We start from the raw sequence: 19783 nt of genomic DNA on the forward strand, positions 1-19783 counted from the left end.
AGCACTTCTATGTCAAATTTATACTCTCCTTCACCAATCTCCATGCTGACATGACATGTTCCCAATGGATAAATAATTTCTGTATTCAATCCACTGATGTGGCACTGAGATGGTTTCAGTGCTGTTTATTGCCATGGGGGTTTATCTGAGTGCCCATGTCTATTAAAATCATTACCGGTTTTCCTTTTATGTTGCCTTTAACAATCATGTTTGTTGCCTCTGTTACTCCCTGAAATGTAATGAGGTTAATCAATTTTAATGGAAGCACTGAGCAGTGGCAACACCAGTTCCTTTTCCACCTCCTTGATCTCAAAATCCTCCATGACCCCTATTTAACATTATCCACAAATGGTCAAATTCAGCGCTTCAGTGACCAATCTCTCTACAGTGAGAACAACAGGGGTGTCCAAACCCTATCAGCTATGAGCACAGGGCATTTACAATGCCTACAATTGGTCTCTGCAGTGAAAATTTTATGGGAGCCATCCCCACAAGACATTTGACTAGACAAAATGGTTAGCTCCTTTTCTCTGCAGTGTCAGGTCTACAGCCTCTTGCAAAGATGGGGGTAATGTAAATTTTATTTCCACAGCTCTCACCTCTGCCTTTTCAAGAAGCACATCAATTCTCCCTTTACCTGACAGCACAAAATAGGTATGGCACAAAACTGAGTGTATGAAGTCGGCAAAAGCTTCAAAATCTTCCCTAGTCCACTGACAGAAGGTGGACAGCTTGCCTTGCTCAATACTTACATCCTTTTTGGCAGTATATCATTAGTTAATCCTTTGGCCAACACACCTAAACTGCTAAAACTGTGCAGCAATTCTACTGAGTTTATGTAGAACCTTGCATCTCCAGTTAACACCAGGTGCATGAAATACAACTGAAACCCATCAGGCCAACATTTGGTGGTAAGAAGTTAACAGTGAGAAAACTGCTGAACACACTAAATTGCAATACAGGAAAAAGGATTTCAGCACATGTCACAGAATCTTCAATAGTTGCTTGTTCACTTAAATCTACTGGTTGATGAGATAGCAACTCTTGTTTTGCTTGCAATTGTTCCAGTAGTAGTAAGTTCTTAATAGCAAGGGTCACTATCTAATTCAGCAGAAGTAGATCACCACTGCTCATCTGTGAAGTACTTTCTCCTTGTGAATGAGTAGTATGCATTTTTTTCCACTAAAGTCAGTGAGAGATGCACAGGAAAATTTTAATCATAAACATGAAGATATACTGTATTGTGATTTCTCTCTTGGGCTTGGCACCTAAAACACAGAATTATTGTTTTCTTCTCCAATGCTTTTCGCATCTCCAGCAGTTTAGAGCTATAAAATGGTGCTTTTGCATCACTTACAGTAGCTCTTTCGATGTTGAGATGAGGTTGAAGCAATGGGATGCTAACATCCCAGATACAAAGATGCTGGCCCTCATGGCTACTACATACTGTGTGGTTGGGTTGGCTTGTCTGTCAGCAGCATGAAGCATGATGAGGCTACTGGAGGTGATATTGTGGAATCTGCTGACCCCAATAGAACAGATATCAGTGGTGGCAGGAAGCAGGCAGGTAGTGGTGGACTGCGTACCAACTCATGGCTATGTCTGTTTCTCACTGGTCCTATGTAGCTTTTGATGCTTAATTCATGGTAAATGTTGCCACAAAAATTATGGCCTCCCATATAGGTTGTAAGTGAGGGGATCCCACTAATGGCACTGGTTTGTGCAGGTGCAGAAAGGTTCTGGCCAGAACATATGAGGATATAAGCATCTGAAGGGAGTTCTTTTTAAACAAAAGTGTTGATCTGGAAGCATATTCTTCAGTTCAGAGTTGGAAAGTGAGGCCATTAGCTAGCCAAGGTGCTCATGGAAACATGTTAGAACAAAGTCTGAACAATAAGGAGAGAGAAAATATGGTTCACATCATAGTTATTTGAAAGCTGGAGCCAGACAGAGGGCCCAATCTTGGACTAATGTTCCAGCAATGGGCTGCAGCCAACATGCAATTTCTCTCCCTCACTCTTGATTAAATATTCAAAGTTTTGCACAACAACTTGGTCAGTATGTTCTATGAGAACAAGCAACCTCTGTTCAAGCAGCTATTCTACTCAGCACATAGGCCACAACAAATTGTACTCAAACATTACAGAGAAAAATTAAGTGAGAAAAAAATTAGAAATAACAATAAAAATTTGCAGAACCCTGTTGATTGGCTAGGTGATCTGGACAAAAACAATCCAGAATGAGATTTCCACTCTGCAGCAGAGGAGAGCTTCTGTAAAGTTTGGAAGGTAGGAGACGAGATACCGGCAGAAGTAAAGCTGTGAGGACCGGGTGTGAGTTGTGCTTCGGTAGCTCAGATGGTAGAGCACTTGCCCGCGAAAGGCAAAGGTCCCGAGTTCGAATCTCAGTCCGGCACACAGTTTTAATCTGCCAGGAAGTTTCATTGAAAACAATAGTCGAGTTGTGCAAGAGCTGGAGCAGTGACTTTATTTCGAAGTATGACAGCTGTTTTTATCATAATATTCTCACCGACATATGAACTAATCAGTGTAAGTAAATTAGCACTAGCCATAATTTGTTGATAGTATTCTTTACAGAAGTTGTTTGATATTGCAGTTTCAGCCTTTTAATAGATAAGTTGACTTGTTCCACATCCCTGAAGGCTCTCCTTCATTATGGAATGTGAATGACTGACTAAATGAATGACTGAATGCATTACTGTCTCTCTCAACTCATTAAAATTTCACTTTTGAATCTTGTGATGTGTGACCTTCTTTAATTAAAATTCATAGTTTATGGACATGGTCAGAAAACTAAACAACCAATATATATTCATATAATATTTTTGTGAAAAGTACACTATTGCAACTTTTATCTTATCTGATTCTTGTAAACATATTTACTGTTTATTTCTGTAACTTATTGTTTTTGTAAGTGGTGTCATGCAGTACTGTTGTTTTCACACACTAATTTTATTGATTTGTTTGCCACCTAAGTGATGGGAACCAGAAAGCATGCTACTTTTGCTTTCACTGATCTTACCTCTAATGAACTTGCCACAAGACTTTCTTACACATTTATTCATTCACAGTGTTACAATAAAAAATGCCAACAACCATCTTACAGTATTTAACTGGCAGTCATATCTTGCTTCGGAGAGGCATGTGTAGGAAGCACATATATCCAGTGCAGCACAATAAAATTGATGATAACCAAACATTATTGACCCAAAAATGTTGAACTAATGTGATGAGAAAAATAAAGAGCCAAATTTGTAGTTGTATTTGTTGTTTTGCAAATATTTGCTTCTGGACCTATCTCAGACATTATGGCTGCAAGTCTGAATGGCATATAATTTCAGAACAAAAGAGTGTGCTGGGATTCCTGTATAATGGTAGCTGAATACTTTTATTTTACATCTTACCTTTGTTCCAAAAAGGCTATATCCCAGTTGGGCATATGCACAAATAGCAATGAAAAACAATAATCCAAAAGCAGCAAGATCTTTAGCACACTGAAAAGGAAAGATTATTTTGTTTTGTTAACTCAGTAATTAAAAATTATAATATTTACTAATCAGGAAATGGCATGTGAAGGCTTTACAGTACCCGTTTAAGTGCTTCATTCAGTTGAGCTGTTGTGTGGGTTATGTTAATATACTTCAATACTTTTATCCAGATGAAGAAAACAAGAAAGGCAGCTACAGCATTACACTGTTTTTCCCATAATGCTACATACTCTAAATTTGAGTATTCAGTTGTATTATCTATTAATTTTTCCACCACACCTCTTGTGATGACAAGTTTATGCAAGCTGTAGGCAATGGAGATGTATGACAGCTGTATAAAAAGAGAAATACATTATTTAGGCCTACGCCAATTCCCTGCATAATGAGGAAGTGAACATGCTTCTTTCTGTTAAAATAATCTAACAGAAAATGAATCAATTACAGAAGTTTTCTAAATTAAAATATTTCTCTTGTGAAATAATCAGTAAGAGAATATTATAAATACAATGCTACATTTGTTTGGTTATGAAGATTCAACAATAATGTAGCTCATGTAACTTATGAGTTTCACTGAAGAGGTAGGTAATAAAACAACTAAGTGATCACAGACAACTTACGCACGTCCCTTCAATCTCATCAGATATGTCATAGTATTTTTCATACAGTTTCTATTCAAGTGACTTAGATCCATATACTTCAAGTCTACGCATGGAGTGGTTTCACTGAGCTATAAATCTGTTTCAGTGTGAACAATCTGGTAGATTAATCTAGAGAGAAGAGCTAAGCTTTTGCTTGCTAATGTTCACAAATGTCTTTGCCAATAGAACAAATAATGGCTGCAACTATAAAATGATGTTTTGTCCTCTGTAGGCGCTGCGTTCATATAATAATGATGCCAAATCATAGTGATTTATGTGTGAATCTCAAAATAGTTTCTCCAGAATAGCTAAGCCAGTTTCTCCCTCTTCCTTGTTCATGTCAAACACCAATGACAGAACAAAATCAAACAGTGGAAAATCCAGGTTGAAATCTCAATAATATTATGAAAAGGATAGATTGCTACTCACTGTAAATATAGGACACTGAGTTGCAGACAGACACAATGAAAGTATTGTTTGGCAGTACTGTTGGCAGAATATCACTTTATTCCTTCAGTTGTTTCATTATATGCTATAGTGGCTTAGAGGAGGTTAAACAAAAAGCAAGGGAAAATTTTCCATCAGCTGGGGAATTAATTGCTCATGGATGGTACAGATGGTATCAACTGCTCACAGGATTGTGTACATGTGCAGCTAATCATACAAAAAGTGAAAGAAAATTGTATATATATGTTCCTGAACTGTTTAAACAGACAGGACTTGCTAAAGGGAAAGAGGTTGGGGGTTGTCTTGGGGGAAGAGACCAAACAGCTAGGTCATCGGTCTCATTGGATTATGGAAGGATGGGAAAGGAAGTCGGCCGTGCCCTTCCAAAGGAACCATCCCGGCATTTGCCTGGAGTGATTTAGGGAAATCACGGAAAACCTAAATCAGGATGGCCGGACGCGGGATTGAACCGTTGTAAGGGAAAAGAAATGTAAACTTTGTAGAAGAGTATAAGTAAAGTACAGCCATCCACAACCTGAAGGTTAGTTTGACCAACACAGTGCTTTACTAGATATGGTCCTGTTGTAGGTGATATGCCCATAACTTTTTCTAACTTTGGACCTGGCTTGTGTAAATAGATATTTAGTTAGTTCCATGTACTATAGTCATATTCACAGTAAATGTTGTGATGAGGAACATCTTGGGTAAAAAAACTGATTACAGAGACAGGGGCAATTATTTTTAGATGGCTATGTGTTGGTAATTTTCATGTTTATATTAGATTAATTACATACATTCAGGAATTCCTGTATAGTATAGAAGGAGTTGTTATGGAGAAACAATTATAATCTAAATTCAAATACACTACTGCCATCTGTCAGACATTTTCTTTCAATGGTCAGATTATCAAAGAGTTTTATAGCTGTGTATGACTCTGTGTATTGTGAGGCTGTGATTAATTCTCACGTTAAGTGGGTACTCTTTCATACAAGGAATATTTTTTCCCTAAGTGAGGAGTTACCCAAGAATATTAACCCACTGGACAGCACTGGATGAAAATCTTTCTTTTGCTGATGCCCTGTCCCGTGGTTTCACAGGGCATGGCTAGGATGGATTTGGCAAGGTGAATTTTAAGGGGTGGCTGGATGCTCGTCCTGCCGCCACCCCATACCCCCGGGCCGGAATTAGTGTACCCTGCTGCCCATGTCTAGTATAATTCATGGAATAGTCTGAACGTCTTCAGATATCTGCGAGTCGTGCAACTGAGGTGGAACATGGGGACCAGCCCAGTATTCATCTAGCGGGATGTGGAAAACCACCTAAAAACCACATCCAGGCTGGCCAGCACACTGGCCGACGTCGGTAATCCACCAGGCAGATTCGATCCAGGGCTGGCGCACCTACCCAAGTCCAGGAAGCAGCACATTAGCACTCTCAGCTAGCATGGTGGGTGATGAAAATATTCAAAATATATTAAATTAATGACTTGTATGTTCCCAAATTGGGCAATTGTTTTTAATGGAAAAGTAGCTGAACGTAAACATATTGGCAAATTTACTATATGACTTTTCCAGTTTAAGTTTTGTTCAATATGCACACCCAGGAACATATTTATTATTTTTTATTGGTAAACTACAGGGTGTTTATAAATGAATACCTGGGTTTTAACACTTTATAATATTTATTGTATTAAACTTACAGTTATAAATGATATGTCAAATGAAAGATCAGCTCACATGGTTTTACCAAGAACCTTATAAATGTTCAATGTGAGCACCATTTGTCACTTGGCACACATCAAGTCTATAGCCGAGTTCTTCCTAAACGTTGATAAGTGGGTCTTCAGTGATTGTAGCAACAGGTGCTTCTATCCAGTTTCTTAATTCAGGGAGGTCTGCTGCTAGTGGAGGCATGTACACACGATCCTTGATGAAGCCCCAAAGGAAAAAAATCACATGGCGTTAGGTCAGGTGAATGTGGAGGCCACGCAGAGCAAGCCCTGTCATTGGGCCCCTTGCGGTCTAATCAGCGCTTGGGTATAGTGAAGTTCAACCAATCGCATACTTCACTATGCCAGTGCTCACATTGAACATTTATAAGGTTCTTGGTAAAACTGTTTGAGTTGCTTTTTCATTCAACATATCATTTATAACTGTAAGTTTAATGCAATAGATATTATAGTGTTAAAACCCCGAAATTCATTTATAAATGCCCTGTACAGTCATAGAATGTGACAAAACTGGATGGGCTAAATGGTGTCTTTCCATTCTTTTTTTCAAATTTTAAAGCTAGTCCATTTGTGCAAAACTAGCTAAGAACTATAACAAAAACATCATTTACTATATTCCCTGTGGATGCTTCATTGGTCAGCTTGACAATAATGTTCACATCTTCTTCCAAAAAGGATTAATTTTTCTTCCTAATTCAAATAAAATGGAGGTCATTACAGTAACATATACATCAAGATCAGTTACAAGCCCATGATTGAACACTACGGAATGCCCACTGCATTTGGTCCCTGTAATGAATGTCTGCAGAAAATGTTTCAAGAGGGGGGCAAGAAACAAAATTGTGAGTTTTGCTATAAAAGATTTGATGAGTTTGAAAATGTATTATGCACCATGAATTAAATTTGAAAATAAGTAGATCCACACAAAACTTTTTGTATCTCAAAATACTGCTAGTTACCTATTTGGTTTTGTATAGATTACTTTGGTACAAAATGATAACTATATTTCAATTGTATATGCAAAGCATATTTTTTATGTTATTAATGAAAATGTGGATGCCATTTTTTTTCCTTTTATTCTTAAATCACCCATATATGACTAAATCCAGGGTAGGTATCCAATGACAAAGGTAAGAAAACAGCTAAAAAATATTGTCAAAAACATTTATTCATTCTCCCATAACATTAAGTTGAAATTAAAATTCAGAAATTGTGAAAAACCAGCCAACTTGAGATAGCATTTTGGAGGTTTCTTACATTCAACTAATCTTATTTTGGCTCTGGGCCACGTTTTACCTAATCAACCCCAAAAATTTGGCTTTCAAAACACATTTTGTTCACCTCCAGTTATGCCTGCCAACGCTAAAAAATGGAAATCATGAAAGCATTCCAGTAAATCCGGATAAGGAGGTCCTAATCTTGGAGAGCACGTTCTTTCCACATTGAAAATTCATTCTTTCTTCCTTTTCTTCTAGCGCAGAAAATTGTACTTTTTCCAATGATGTGTTTGTGATTAAGTAAAGATGTAAACATCTACAATATAGCATGACTGGTTCTTCTGATACACAACAATAGCTCTGTCATGTTAAATTGAATGCAGAACTACCAAGCCATTATGAGTTTTCTTTTTCCACAGACAAATGGCAAATTATTGTTGTGATTCTTCTGTGCATCAAGCTCATTACATTGAGCTCAGAACATGTTCTAACATTCTGCAATATACAGATGTCAATGATACAGAATGGTAGTTTTGTGGATCATTTGTGCTACTCTTTCTGTAGACGAGTGTAACCTGTGCTCTCTTCCAACTACTGGCCACATGTTTTTGTTCAAGGGATGTATGGTTTATTATGGGTAAAATGGGGATCCAGATCATTCCAAAATTCTATAAAGAATTTCTAAAAGCAAAATTTTACTGTCCAAAGGTGGCCAAACAGACAGTTAAATTAACCATTTTAAATTCTTAGGACAGAGGGTAGATGGAAGGCTTTGTTGAAAGTATTGAATTCAAGATGTTGTGCAGAAAATGAACCTCTGTCTTTGCAATAACAACGACCTCCACTGTGTTTGATACTACAACATGAGGCTTTGTTCACTATGCTTACTTTCACTCTATTATCTCATATCATGTTATACAGGATGCAACAGAAACAACTTACAGTTTTTAAACTTTCATTCATGGGACACTCACTAAGCACTGCTGTAATACCATGCACTATTATGGGCACTATTCTCTGGAGTTTACTTGAGCTGGAACACTGATCTGTGGAACACTGCATTGCGTTGGTACAGGAGTTTACAAGTTGACCTCCTTCAGTGCATAAACCAGAAAACATGAATCGTGTAGAGGATGCGATTTTGCATAGTCCTCAATGGTCAGCTTGGTGGCAAGCTGTCACATCTACATCTACATGGTTACTCTGCAATTCACACTCAAGTGCCTGGCAGAGGGTTCATCGAACCATTTTCATACTACTTCCTTATCATTCCACTTTCGAATGGCGCGTGGGAAAAAGGAACACCTAAATCTTTCCGTTCGAGCTCTGATTTCTGTTATTTTATTATGATGATCATTTCTCCCTACGTAGGTGGGTGTCAACAAAATATTTTCGCATTCGGAAGAGAAAGTTAGTGATTGAAATTTCGTAAATAGATCTCGCCGCAAAGAAAACTGCCTTTGTTTCAGTGACTGCCACCCCAACTCGCATATCATATCAGTGACACTCTCACCCCTATTGCGTGATAACATGAAATGAGCTGCCCTTCTTTGCACTTTTTCAATGTCCTCCATCAATCCTACCTAGTAAGATTCCCATACTGTGCAGCAATACTCCAGCAGAGGACGGACAGGTGTAACGTAGGCTGTCTGTTTAGTGGGTTTGCCGCATCTTCTAAGTGTTCTGCCAACAAAGTGCAGTCTTTGTTTGACCTTCCCCACAATATTATCTAAGAGGTCTTTCCAATTTCAGTTGCTCATAATTGTAATTCCTAGGTATTTAGTCGACCTGACAGCCCTCAGATCTGTGCGATTTATCGTATACCCTAAATTTATCAGATTTCATGGTACCCATGTGGATGACCTCATACTTTTCTTTGTTTAGTGCCAATTGCCACTTTTTGCACCATACAGAAATTCTCTCTAGATCATTTTGTAATTGGAACTGATCATCTGATGATTTTACTAGACGGTAAATTACAGCATCATCTGCAAACAATCTAAGGGGGCTGCTCAGATTATCACCTAGATCATTTATGTAAATCAGGAACAGAAGAGGGCCTATGACACTACCTTGCAGAAAGCCAGGTATTACTTCTGTTCTACTCGATGATTTACTGTCTATCACTACGAACTGTGACCTCTCTGAGAGGAAATCACGAATCCAGTCCCACAACTGAGACGATACTCCATATGTACACAATCTGATTAATAGTTGCTTGTGAGAAATGGTATCAAAAGCCTTCTGGAAATCTAGGAATATGGAATCAATCTGAGATCCCTTGTCAACAGCACTCATTACTTCATGGGAATAAAGAGTTAGCTGTGTTGCACAAGAACGATATTTTCCGAATCCATGTTGGTTACTTATCAATAAGTCATTTTCTTCAAGGTTATTTTAATGTTCGAGTACAGCATGTGCTCCAAAATTCCACTGCATGTTGAGGTTAGTGATATGGGTCTGTAATTCAATCGGTTACTCCTATTTCCTTTCTTGAATATTGGTGTGACCTGTGCTACTTTCCAGTCCTTAAGAACACACCTTTCGTCAAGTGAGTGGTTGTATATGATTGCTAAGGAAGGCGCTATTGTGTCTGCATGCCCTGAAAGGAACATGATTGGTATACCATCTGGACCAGGAGACTTGCCTTTCTTAAGTGATTTAAGTTGTTCCGCAACACCTAAGACATATACTTTTATGTCACACATGCTAACAGCTGTTCTGGTTTCGAATTCTGGAATATTTACTTCGTCTTCTTTCATGAAGGAATTACAGAAAACTATATTTAGTAACTGCGCTTTAGTGACACCATCACCGGTAACATTTCCATCGCTATTGCACAGTGACTGTATTTATTGTTTTTTGCCACTGGTGTACTTTACATACAACCAGATTCTTTTTGGGGTTATCTACCATATTTTGAGACAATGTTTCATTGTAGAAACTATTAAACGCATCTCGCATTGACACCTGCACTAAATTTCGAGCTTCTGTGAAACTTAGCCAGTCTTGGGGATTTTGCGATCTTCTGAATTTGGCAAGCTTTTTTCGTTGCTTCTGCAACAGTTTTCTGACATGTTTTGTGTACCGTGGTGGATCAGTTCCGTCTCTTATTAACTTATGTGGTATGAATCTATCTATTGCTGTCGATACTGTATCTTTGAATTTGACCCATATCTGGTCTACACTTACATAATTAGCTTGGAAGGAATGGAGATTCTCTCTTAGGAACGCATCAAGCGAATTTTTATCTGCTGTTTTAAATAGATATATTTTGCGTTTATTTATAGTGGTTTTAGTTGATATGGTTTTGAGCCTCGCTACAATGACCTTGTGTTCACTAATCCCTGTATCCGTCATGACACTCTCTATTAGATCAGGATTATTTGTGGCTAAGAGGTCAAGTGCGTTTTTGCAACCATTTACAATTCGTGAGAGCTCATGAACTAATTGTTCAAAGCAATTCTCAGAGAAAGCATTTAGAACAATTTCGGAAGATGTTTTCTGTTTACCACCGGCTTTGAACATGTATTTTCGCCAAAAAATCGAGGGTAGATTGAAGTCTCCACCAATTACAACTGTAAGAGTGGGGTACTTACTTGTAATGAGATTCAAGTTTTCTTTGAATCGTTCAGCTATTATATCATCTGAGTCAGGGAGGGGGCGGGGGTGGTAGAAGGAGCCAATTATTATTTTCGTATGGCTGTTGAGTATAACCTCTACCCATAGTAACTCGCAGGAACTTCTGCAAGGTTCGCAGGAGAGCTTCTGCGAAGTTTGGAAGGTAAGAGACGAGGTACTGGCAGAAGTACAGCTGTGAGGGCGGGGCGTGAGTCGTGCGTGGGTAGCTCAGTTGGTAGAGCACTTGCCCGCGAAAGGCAAAGGTCCGGAGTTCGAGTCTCGGTCCGGCACACAGTTTTAATCTGCCAGGAAGTTTCATATCAGCGCACACTCCGCTGCAGAGTAAAAATCTCAATCCGGACACAAATTTTATTTGGCGAGAGAGAACTCCCAAACCTATCAGAGTTTGCGCTCTCATGTTTATCCCTTCCAAATTCAAATGCTCACTGCAAAAGTGTTTTTAGTAAGTTGAGTCGTTATGTCCCCAGTGAATGGAAGTTTGCTTGCCAGCCAGTGTGAGGGGAGAAACTGCTAATGCAAAAAATTTGTTTCTACTGAAAATACTCTCAGTATCATCAAGGCATCCACTTCCAGTTCTTCTGTTCCTGACCCTCCACAGGAAGAAGAAGAAGAATAAGAGAAGAAGAAGATGATGATGGTGGTGGTGGTGGTGATGAGGTATTCCATTTTTAAATCTTCTTCCCAGGTAAGAAAATAACGAAGTAATTTTTATGTAATTTTATGACCCATATTTAATTTTTATAAATCGTTTCCTAAGAAAAAAATAAAAAATCAGTAGCATTAAAATGTGTAGATGTTAACGTGAAACAATCGGACACGCCTATTTTTCTGTGGTACCAGTATAAAGCCCCGGCGGAGGCCAGCCACGAGTTCTTCCCAATGCACTGCGACAATCATAATAGCGCTCTAATTCCGTTATTTTTTTTTACGATAAGCAAGTAAGTTAAAAAACGCTTAGAAAAGAATTGGAATCATGCTTAAAGTTTGTTGGTAGACGCTAATGCTTTTATAATGAAATACTGGATAATGATAGTATAGATAGTTTGCATTCCATTTTATGCTTAAGCGCGTTTTTGACGCACCTAATTATTTCTGACATCATATCTCATGAACTATTTGCTGTACAGTGATATTATGCTGCAGGTACAAATCAGTGGTAGTATACGTAGACACTACATGCAAAATGTGTTGCCAATGGCATTTTTCGTAAAGATGTGAAAAATTAAAACATCACGCATGATGAAGTTTTACAGCACGCCACTGTAAGCAGAAGTTAGTTTTTGACACATCTAAATGTCTATCACGTCATACTTCTGTGAACTATGAGCTGTACAGTGATATAAGACTGCAGTTGCGTTCAGTGATATACAGGGTGTTTCAAAAATGACCGGTATATTTGAAACGGCAATAAAAACTAAACGAGTAGCGATAGAAACACACCGTTTGTTGCAATATGCTTGGGACAACAGTACATTTTCAGGCGGACAAACTTTCGAAATTACAGTAGTTACAATTTTCAACAACAGATGGCGCTGCAAGTGATGTGAAAGATATAGAAGACAACGCAGTCTGTGGGTGCGCCATTCTGTACATCGTCTTTCTGCTGTAAGCGTGTGCTGTTCACAACGTGCAAGTGTGCTGTAGACAACATGGTTTATTACTTAGGACAGAGGATTTTTCTGGTGTTGGAATTCCACCGCCTAGAACACAGTGTTGTTGCAACAAGACGAAGTTTTCAACGCAGGTTTAATGTAACCAAAGGACCGAAAAGCGATACAATAAAGGATCTGTTTGAAAAATTTCAACGGACTGGGAATGTGACGGATGAACGTGCTGGAAAGGTAGGGCGACCGTGTACTGCAACCACAGAGGGCAACGCGCAGCTAGTGCAGCAGGTGATCCAACAGCGGCCTCGGGTTTCCGTTCGCCGTGTTGCAGCTGCGGTCCAAATGACGCCAACGTCCACGTATCATCTCATGCGCCAGAGTTTACACCTCTATCCATACAAAATTCAAACGCGGCAACCCCTCAGCGCCGCTACCATTGCTGCATGAGAGACATTCGCTAACGATATAGTGCACAGGATTGATGACGGCGATATGCATGTGGGCAGCATTTGGTCAATAAACAGAACTGGCGCATATGGGGAACCGAAAAGCCCCATGTTGCAGTCCCATCGTCCCTGCATCCTCAAAAAGTACTGGTCTGGGCCGCCATTTCTTCCAAAGGAATCATTGGCCCATTTTTCAGATCCGAAACGATTACTGCATCACGCTATCTGGACATTCTTCGTGAATTTGTGGCGGTACAAACTGCCTTAGACGACACTGCGAACACCTCGTGGTTTATGCAAGATGGTGCCCGGCCACATCGCACGGCCGACGTCTTTAATTTCCTGAATGAATATTTCGATGATCGTGTGATTGCTTTGGGCTATCCGAAACATACAGGAGGCGGCGTGGATTGTCCTCCCTATTCGACAGACATGAACCCCTGTGACTTCTTTCTGTGGGGACACTTGAAAGATCAGGTGTACCGCCAGAATCCAGAAACAATTGAACAGCTGAAGCAGTACATCTCATCTGCATGTGAAGCCATTCCGCCAGACACGTTGTCAAAGGTTTCGGGTAATTTCATTCAGAGACTACGCCATATTATTGCTACGCATGGTGGATATGTGGAAAATATCGTTATATAGAGTTTCCTAGACCGCAGCGCCATCTGTTGTTGAAAATTGTAACTACTGTAATTTCGAAAGTTTGTCTGCCTGAAAATGTACTGTTGTCCCAAGCATATTGCAACAAACGGTGTATTTCTATCGCTGCTCGTTTTGTTTTTATTGCCGTTTCAAATATACCGGTCATTTTTGAAACACCTTGTATGTAGATACTGTCTGCAAAGTGTGTAGCGAATAGCATTAATAGACAAGAAGTAAAAGATGAAAACGCCATGGCAGATGCTGAAGTTTGATCACATGAACAGTGAAAATGTAGTAAGCGGTGAACTTTTTTCCTTCCATCTTTTTGTGGGAGCTGTCAGCGAGAAATAGTTTCGTAAAACTTTGAAGTTCTATGTGAAGTTCGTTTGAAGTCGGTATGTGTTATCATTTTAGAGCGCCATCTATCACAAAGCGAGAAAAGGCGTCCAACTAAAGCATTCATATTTCTTTACGTACTATACGAATATGTAATAAAATGGGGGTTCCTATTTAAAAAAAAAAAACGCAGTTGATATCCGTTTGACCTACGGCAGTACCATCTAGCGGGCCAACCATAGCGCCTTCTGATTTCCCCCTTCAAGCTGGACAAATTTCGTTCTTTGTAGTTTTTTCGTTTGACGCTTATTTCGTGAGATATTTGGCCCGGCCACGATCAATGGACCACCCTGTATATTCGAAAATCATAATAATCGTAAAACATGGAACTAGTAACTAATATGAAACTGAAAATATTGTAAACACGGCGTTCAAATGGTTCAAATGGCTCTGAGCACTATGGGACTTAGCATCTGAGGTCATCAGTCCACTAGAACTTAGAACTACTTAAACCTAACTAACCTAAGGACAACACACACATCCATGGCCGAGGCGGGATTCGAACCTGCGACCGTACCGGTCGCGCGGTTCCAGACTGAAGCGCCTAGAGCCGCTTGGCCACACCGGCCGGCAAACACGGTGAACAACCAAGTGTGAGCTATAAGTCAATCGTCTACACCGAAATTTTTGCATCTCATACATTTATGTGGCGCTAGAACGTCATTTGACGATTATCCTGGTTCAAAAATTTTTTCCAAATATTTGGCCACTGGTGATTCACAACATGCCATCGCTTTTTGATTCCGCATGGGAAGGACAACCGTCTCCAGCGTAGTCAAAGGTCGGTGTCAAGAACTGTACAGCGTTTTACAACCACAGTATTTATCTCAACCAGTAGAGGAAATCTGGAAGGAAATTGAGAAGGGGTTGATGGAACGGTGGCAATTTTGTAACTGAACTGGCAGTGTAGATGGGAAGCGTGTTAGAGCAAACTGTCCTAAAAGCAGTGGCTCAAATTATTTTCATTACAAAAACTTGTTTTCAATTGTCCTGCTCACAGTTATTGATCACGATTACAACTGCGTGATTATCGACGTGGGCAGCCACGACGGACATTGTGGCAGCACAAGTTTAACTACATTTTTACGCGAATTCATACATGGAAAATTTATTCTGCCTCTGCAGTCATTGCCTGTCATGAACATGCCTGTCCCTCATGTGCTGATGGGTGATGAAGGGCTTAAATTAGAAACCTAGCTGACAATCCCTTTCCCCAAATCAGCAGCCTTGGATGATCCTACAAAAGCAATTTTCAATAAACAAAAAGGCAGAAGCCATCGTGTTGTGGAAAATGCTATCAGTACACTCAATCAAGACTGATAAGTCTTTTTAAGACCTATAGACTTAACAATTTATACTCCAGAAGTTGTTGTCAAAGCAGCATATTTGTTGCTTAAATTGCACCACAATGGTACCACTAGACTGTGCAAGCACATTTTTATTTCCAACTGAACTGTATTGTACATTACAATATTCAACTAATTCTATAGGTCCTATTGTGCAACTGCACATTTATTTATAAACAAAGAAAACGTGTGTTCGGTATACACTTGCATCAATTGTCTTCCTTTTTGTCGCCTTGTGACCACCACATTTTTATAATCATAGTGTCGTATATCGTACAGAAGTACATTTGCATGCACCAGCTCGATCAGTCTTTCTGTTTCTGCCGCCATCTTGCGCACACTTGATGGCCACGGACGTAGTAGAAAATCATAACCTGCCAGTTGTGCACCGCAGACAACGGTGGTCTAGCAAAGGTGCCTGCCTTCTGTTTGTCCGGGACTATGCCGTGGCATAGCGCAGAAACACGGAATTGCTCGTCTGTAAGAACGAAGAGAGTCCCTAGCAGTCTAGGCATAAGATACCAGCACTTTCATCCATCGTCGACCCTGGATGTTGGGCACTGGGCCGTCATACGCTCGAAGACTCTGTAGGATGCACAGCACAATATTAGCACCCAGGAGGCGATGACTGAGAACATTGAAGCCCAGTTTGAAGAGGTCTCTCGCAGATTGTAGGGACCATGTCACCCTCCAGTTCAACGTGTTCGATGTAAACGACACTTCCATGACGTTGGGAAGCAGGTCGAGGATGGCACACCAGATGGACGGCGTGTCGTACCGAAGTACAGTTCTCATTGTGGCACCAATCGAGCCAGAGGTGGTCACCGAATATCTGGTCGCCGACTATCTGGGTGTCGACTATGCGGGCTTGGCTGCCTTTGACTGTGACGATGTCCTGCTTGCGGAGTCCTTCTTGTGTACGGAGTAGGAGCTCCACTGAGACGTCGAAGCCTCTTTGCGCGAGTCCGTGGACGTTTCACGTGGGACCCCCTCATTTGTCTGCAAGCCTGTCTTGACATGGTTGGCAGTCTCGACAACTCTGCAGCCCTCACGGCATTGGGTGTTGGCCATCCGCCCACGACTACACCACGCCTTGGACGGCAAGGCGTTTATACGGGCGCAGATGGCATGTATGTAGTCATAGACAGGAATCGACTGCTGTTGGCGACCCACTGGTACTGCCCCCGAATGGCGGCGGACGCCGAGAAGGCGTCTCCGTCGAAGGCAATTAAGGCGAGCTGCCCATGCCTCCTGTCTTCAGGAGGTTTCCTTCACACGGCAAGTGCCGCTCGAGCGTTGCAACCTCATGCTGTACCTTCCCCAAGCCCGCATCGTCCACAGTTGGCCCTATCTTCTGCAACGTCAGGAGTCGGGATCACTGGAGAGTAGGACCCACCCAGCGGGCCGATGGGATGCTAGGTCCCCCATGGGCCACAGGAGCGTGGATGTAGCCCAAGGAAGTATCTGCTGGGAGGCGGAACCACCTCCTGACAGCGGCTCGCACCGCGTTGTCTGCATTGTTCAGAGTGCGACTGAGGGCCAGCCCACGATACAGGCCTGGCAGCATCACGTGCAGAAGGGCTTAGAGGCGCTGTTGCGGCTTCAGGGGAGCCTGGGTGACGATGTCCAGCTGTTCCTGAAGAAGGCGGTGAGGATAGAAGAGGCACCGACCAGAAGAGGAGTACTGCAGCCAATGGGTTTGCCAATGGGTTATTGAATGCCTGAATGCTGATGCAATGAGCATGAAAATTATACTTAAAAAGATTTAGATGGAAACATTTTGCCACCCTGTTCAATGCACATGTTGCACCTCCCTAAATACGGCCCTGAGTACAACCGACCGTCATCAGAGATGAAGGCCTATAGTTTTGTGCATCTGTCTTTTTTACGACCCTTCTTGAAAACAGGAATAACCTGTGCTTTTTTTCCAATCATTAGGAACGCTTCGCTCCTTTAGAGACCTAGAAGGGGGCGAAATTCTTTAGTATATTCTGTGTAGACTAGAAATGGTATCCCGTAGGGTCCTGTGGCCTTTTCTCTGTTGAACGATTTTAGTTGCCTTTCTATTGCTTGATCACTTACTGTACTTCAAAATCTAATATTTTATAGGTCGTGCGACGATTGAAAGAAGGGACTGCAGTGCGATCTTCCTCTGTGAAGCACATTTGGAAAAGGCCTTTAGTATTTCGGCCTTTTATGAGCCATCCTGTGTTTGAATGCCATTATGGACCAGAGTATCTGGACAGACGGCGTCGATCCCTTTACTGATTTAACGTAATACCAAAACTTATTAGGATTGTCTGCCAAGTCGGTAGACAGAATTTTTCTTTCTAATTCGTTTAACGCTTCACACATAGCCCTCCTTACACTAATTTCGACTTCGTTTAATTTCTGTTTGTCTGCGAGGTTTGGGTATGAATATTTGCAGTGAATCTCTTTTTTCTTTCTTAGCAATTTCTAATATGGTTGTTGTACCACGGTGGGTCTATTCCATCCCTCGAAATTTTGCTCTGTACATACCTGCCTTGCACTAGGGCTTTGTCCATCGATGATGAACATTGTAAGTGCTGGAAATTAAATTTTCACGTTGACCTTTCACGTAACCTGAAATCTTTCTCTTATCGCTCTTCCTGAACAGCGAGATGTTCGATATTGTTCATGGGTGCATTAAGTGTTCCAACCTCTCGTCACGTGAGGGTACCTCTAGCATTGCGAACATGATCAGCTTGATGGTCCAGGTGTATTGCGTGCAGAAGCATAATGTTGCTCTCAAATCTTTGAACAAAGTACGAGGGTCACTCCAAAAGAAATGCACACTATTTTTCTTCAAATCCATCTTTTATTCTACATGTTTGAGTGTTTTACAGTGTGTAGATACATCCTTTAGGAACAATATTTTCATTTCTCCACATAATTACCATACCTCTCAAATGCCTTACGCCATCCTGGAACCAGCGCCTGTATACCTGCACAGTAAAAATCTGGACCAACCTGTTGGAGCCACTGTTTGGCAGCGTGCGCAAGGGAGTCATCATCTTCAAACCTTGTTCCACAAAGAGAGTCTTTCAGTTTCGCAAAGAGATGATAGTCACATGGAGCCAGGTCAGGACTGTAAGGCGGGTGTTTCAGTGTTGTCCATCCGAGTTTTTCGATCGCTTCCATGGTTTTTTGACTGGCATGTGGCCGTGCAACAGCAAAACATCCTGCTTTTGCCGATGTGGACGAACACGACTTAGTCGAACTTGAAGTTTCTTCCGTGCCGTCACATATGCATCAGAATTTATGGCAGTTCCACTTGGCATGATGTCCACAAGCAAGAATCCTTCAGAATCGAAAAACACCGTAGCCATAACTTTTCCAACAGAGGGTGTGGTTTCGAATTTTTTTTTTTTCTTGGGTGAATTTGCATGATGCCACTCCATTGGTTGCCTCTTCGTCTCTGGTGAAAAATGGTGGAGCCATGTTTCATCACATGTCATAATTCTTCCAAGACATTCATCTCCACCATTCTCGCACTGTTCCAAAAGTTCGCTGCATACCGTTTTTCTTGTTTCTTTGTGAGCCACTGTCAACATCCTGGGAACCCACCTGGCACAAGCCTTTTTTAACGCCAAATCTTTCAGTATTCTGCAAACACTTCCTTCCCCTGTCCCAATGTAGCGTGACAATTCGTTCACTGTGATGCGTCTGTCAGCAGTCATCAATTCGTTAACTCTCTGCACATTGTCTGGAGTGTGTGCAGTACGTGGCCTGCCGCTGCGAGGACAATCCTCAATATTGCCGTGCCCGCTTTCATCACGTAACCTGCTTGCCCACCGACTAACTGTACTGCGATCTACAGCAGCATCTCCATACACCTTTTTCAACCTCTTGTGGATGTTTCCCACTGTCTCATTTTCACAGCACAGGAATACTATGACAGCACGTTGCTTCTGACGAACGTCAAGTGTAGCAGCCAACTTGAAGACATGCTGTGACGGCGCCACTCACGCGAACAGGATGAACTAAGTTTGAAAACAAGCGGGAAGGATGTATCTGCACACTGTAAAACTTTCACACAAGCAGAATGAAAACTGTATTTTTACAAAAACAGTGTGCATTTCTTTTGGAGTGACCCTCATACATTTGCCAGTCAACGTTGTTGTGACACTGTAGTCGATCC

General features: G+C 41.1%; 1 protein-coding gene across 1 annotated transcript in view; it reads right to left on the reverse strand.

Moving 5' to 3' along the window:
• LOC126127625 (polycystin-2-like) overlaps positions 1-19783 on the reverse strand; it is a 130295-nt gene that overhangs the window by 22669 nt on the left and 87843 nt on the right. Inside the window, exons 5-6 of the mRNA XM_049915147.1 lie at positions 3609-3839; positions 3425-3514 (exon numbers count right to left, since the gene is read on the reverse strand). Of these exons, the coding sequence (XP_049771104.1) occupies positions 3425-3514; positions 3609-3839 (321 nt within the window). The remainder of the gene's footprint in view (positions 1-3424; positions 3515-3608; positions 3840-19783) is intronic.

Source organism: Schistocerca cancellata, chromosome 1 (genome assembly GCF_023864275.1).
Source record: "Schistocerca cancellata isolate TAMUIC-IGC-003103 chromosome 1, iqSchCanc2.1, whole genome shotgun sequence".
Lineage (NCBI taxonomy): Eukaryota > Metazoa > Arthropoda > Insecta > Orthoptera > Acrididae > Schistocerca > Schistocerca cancellata.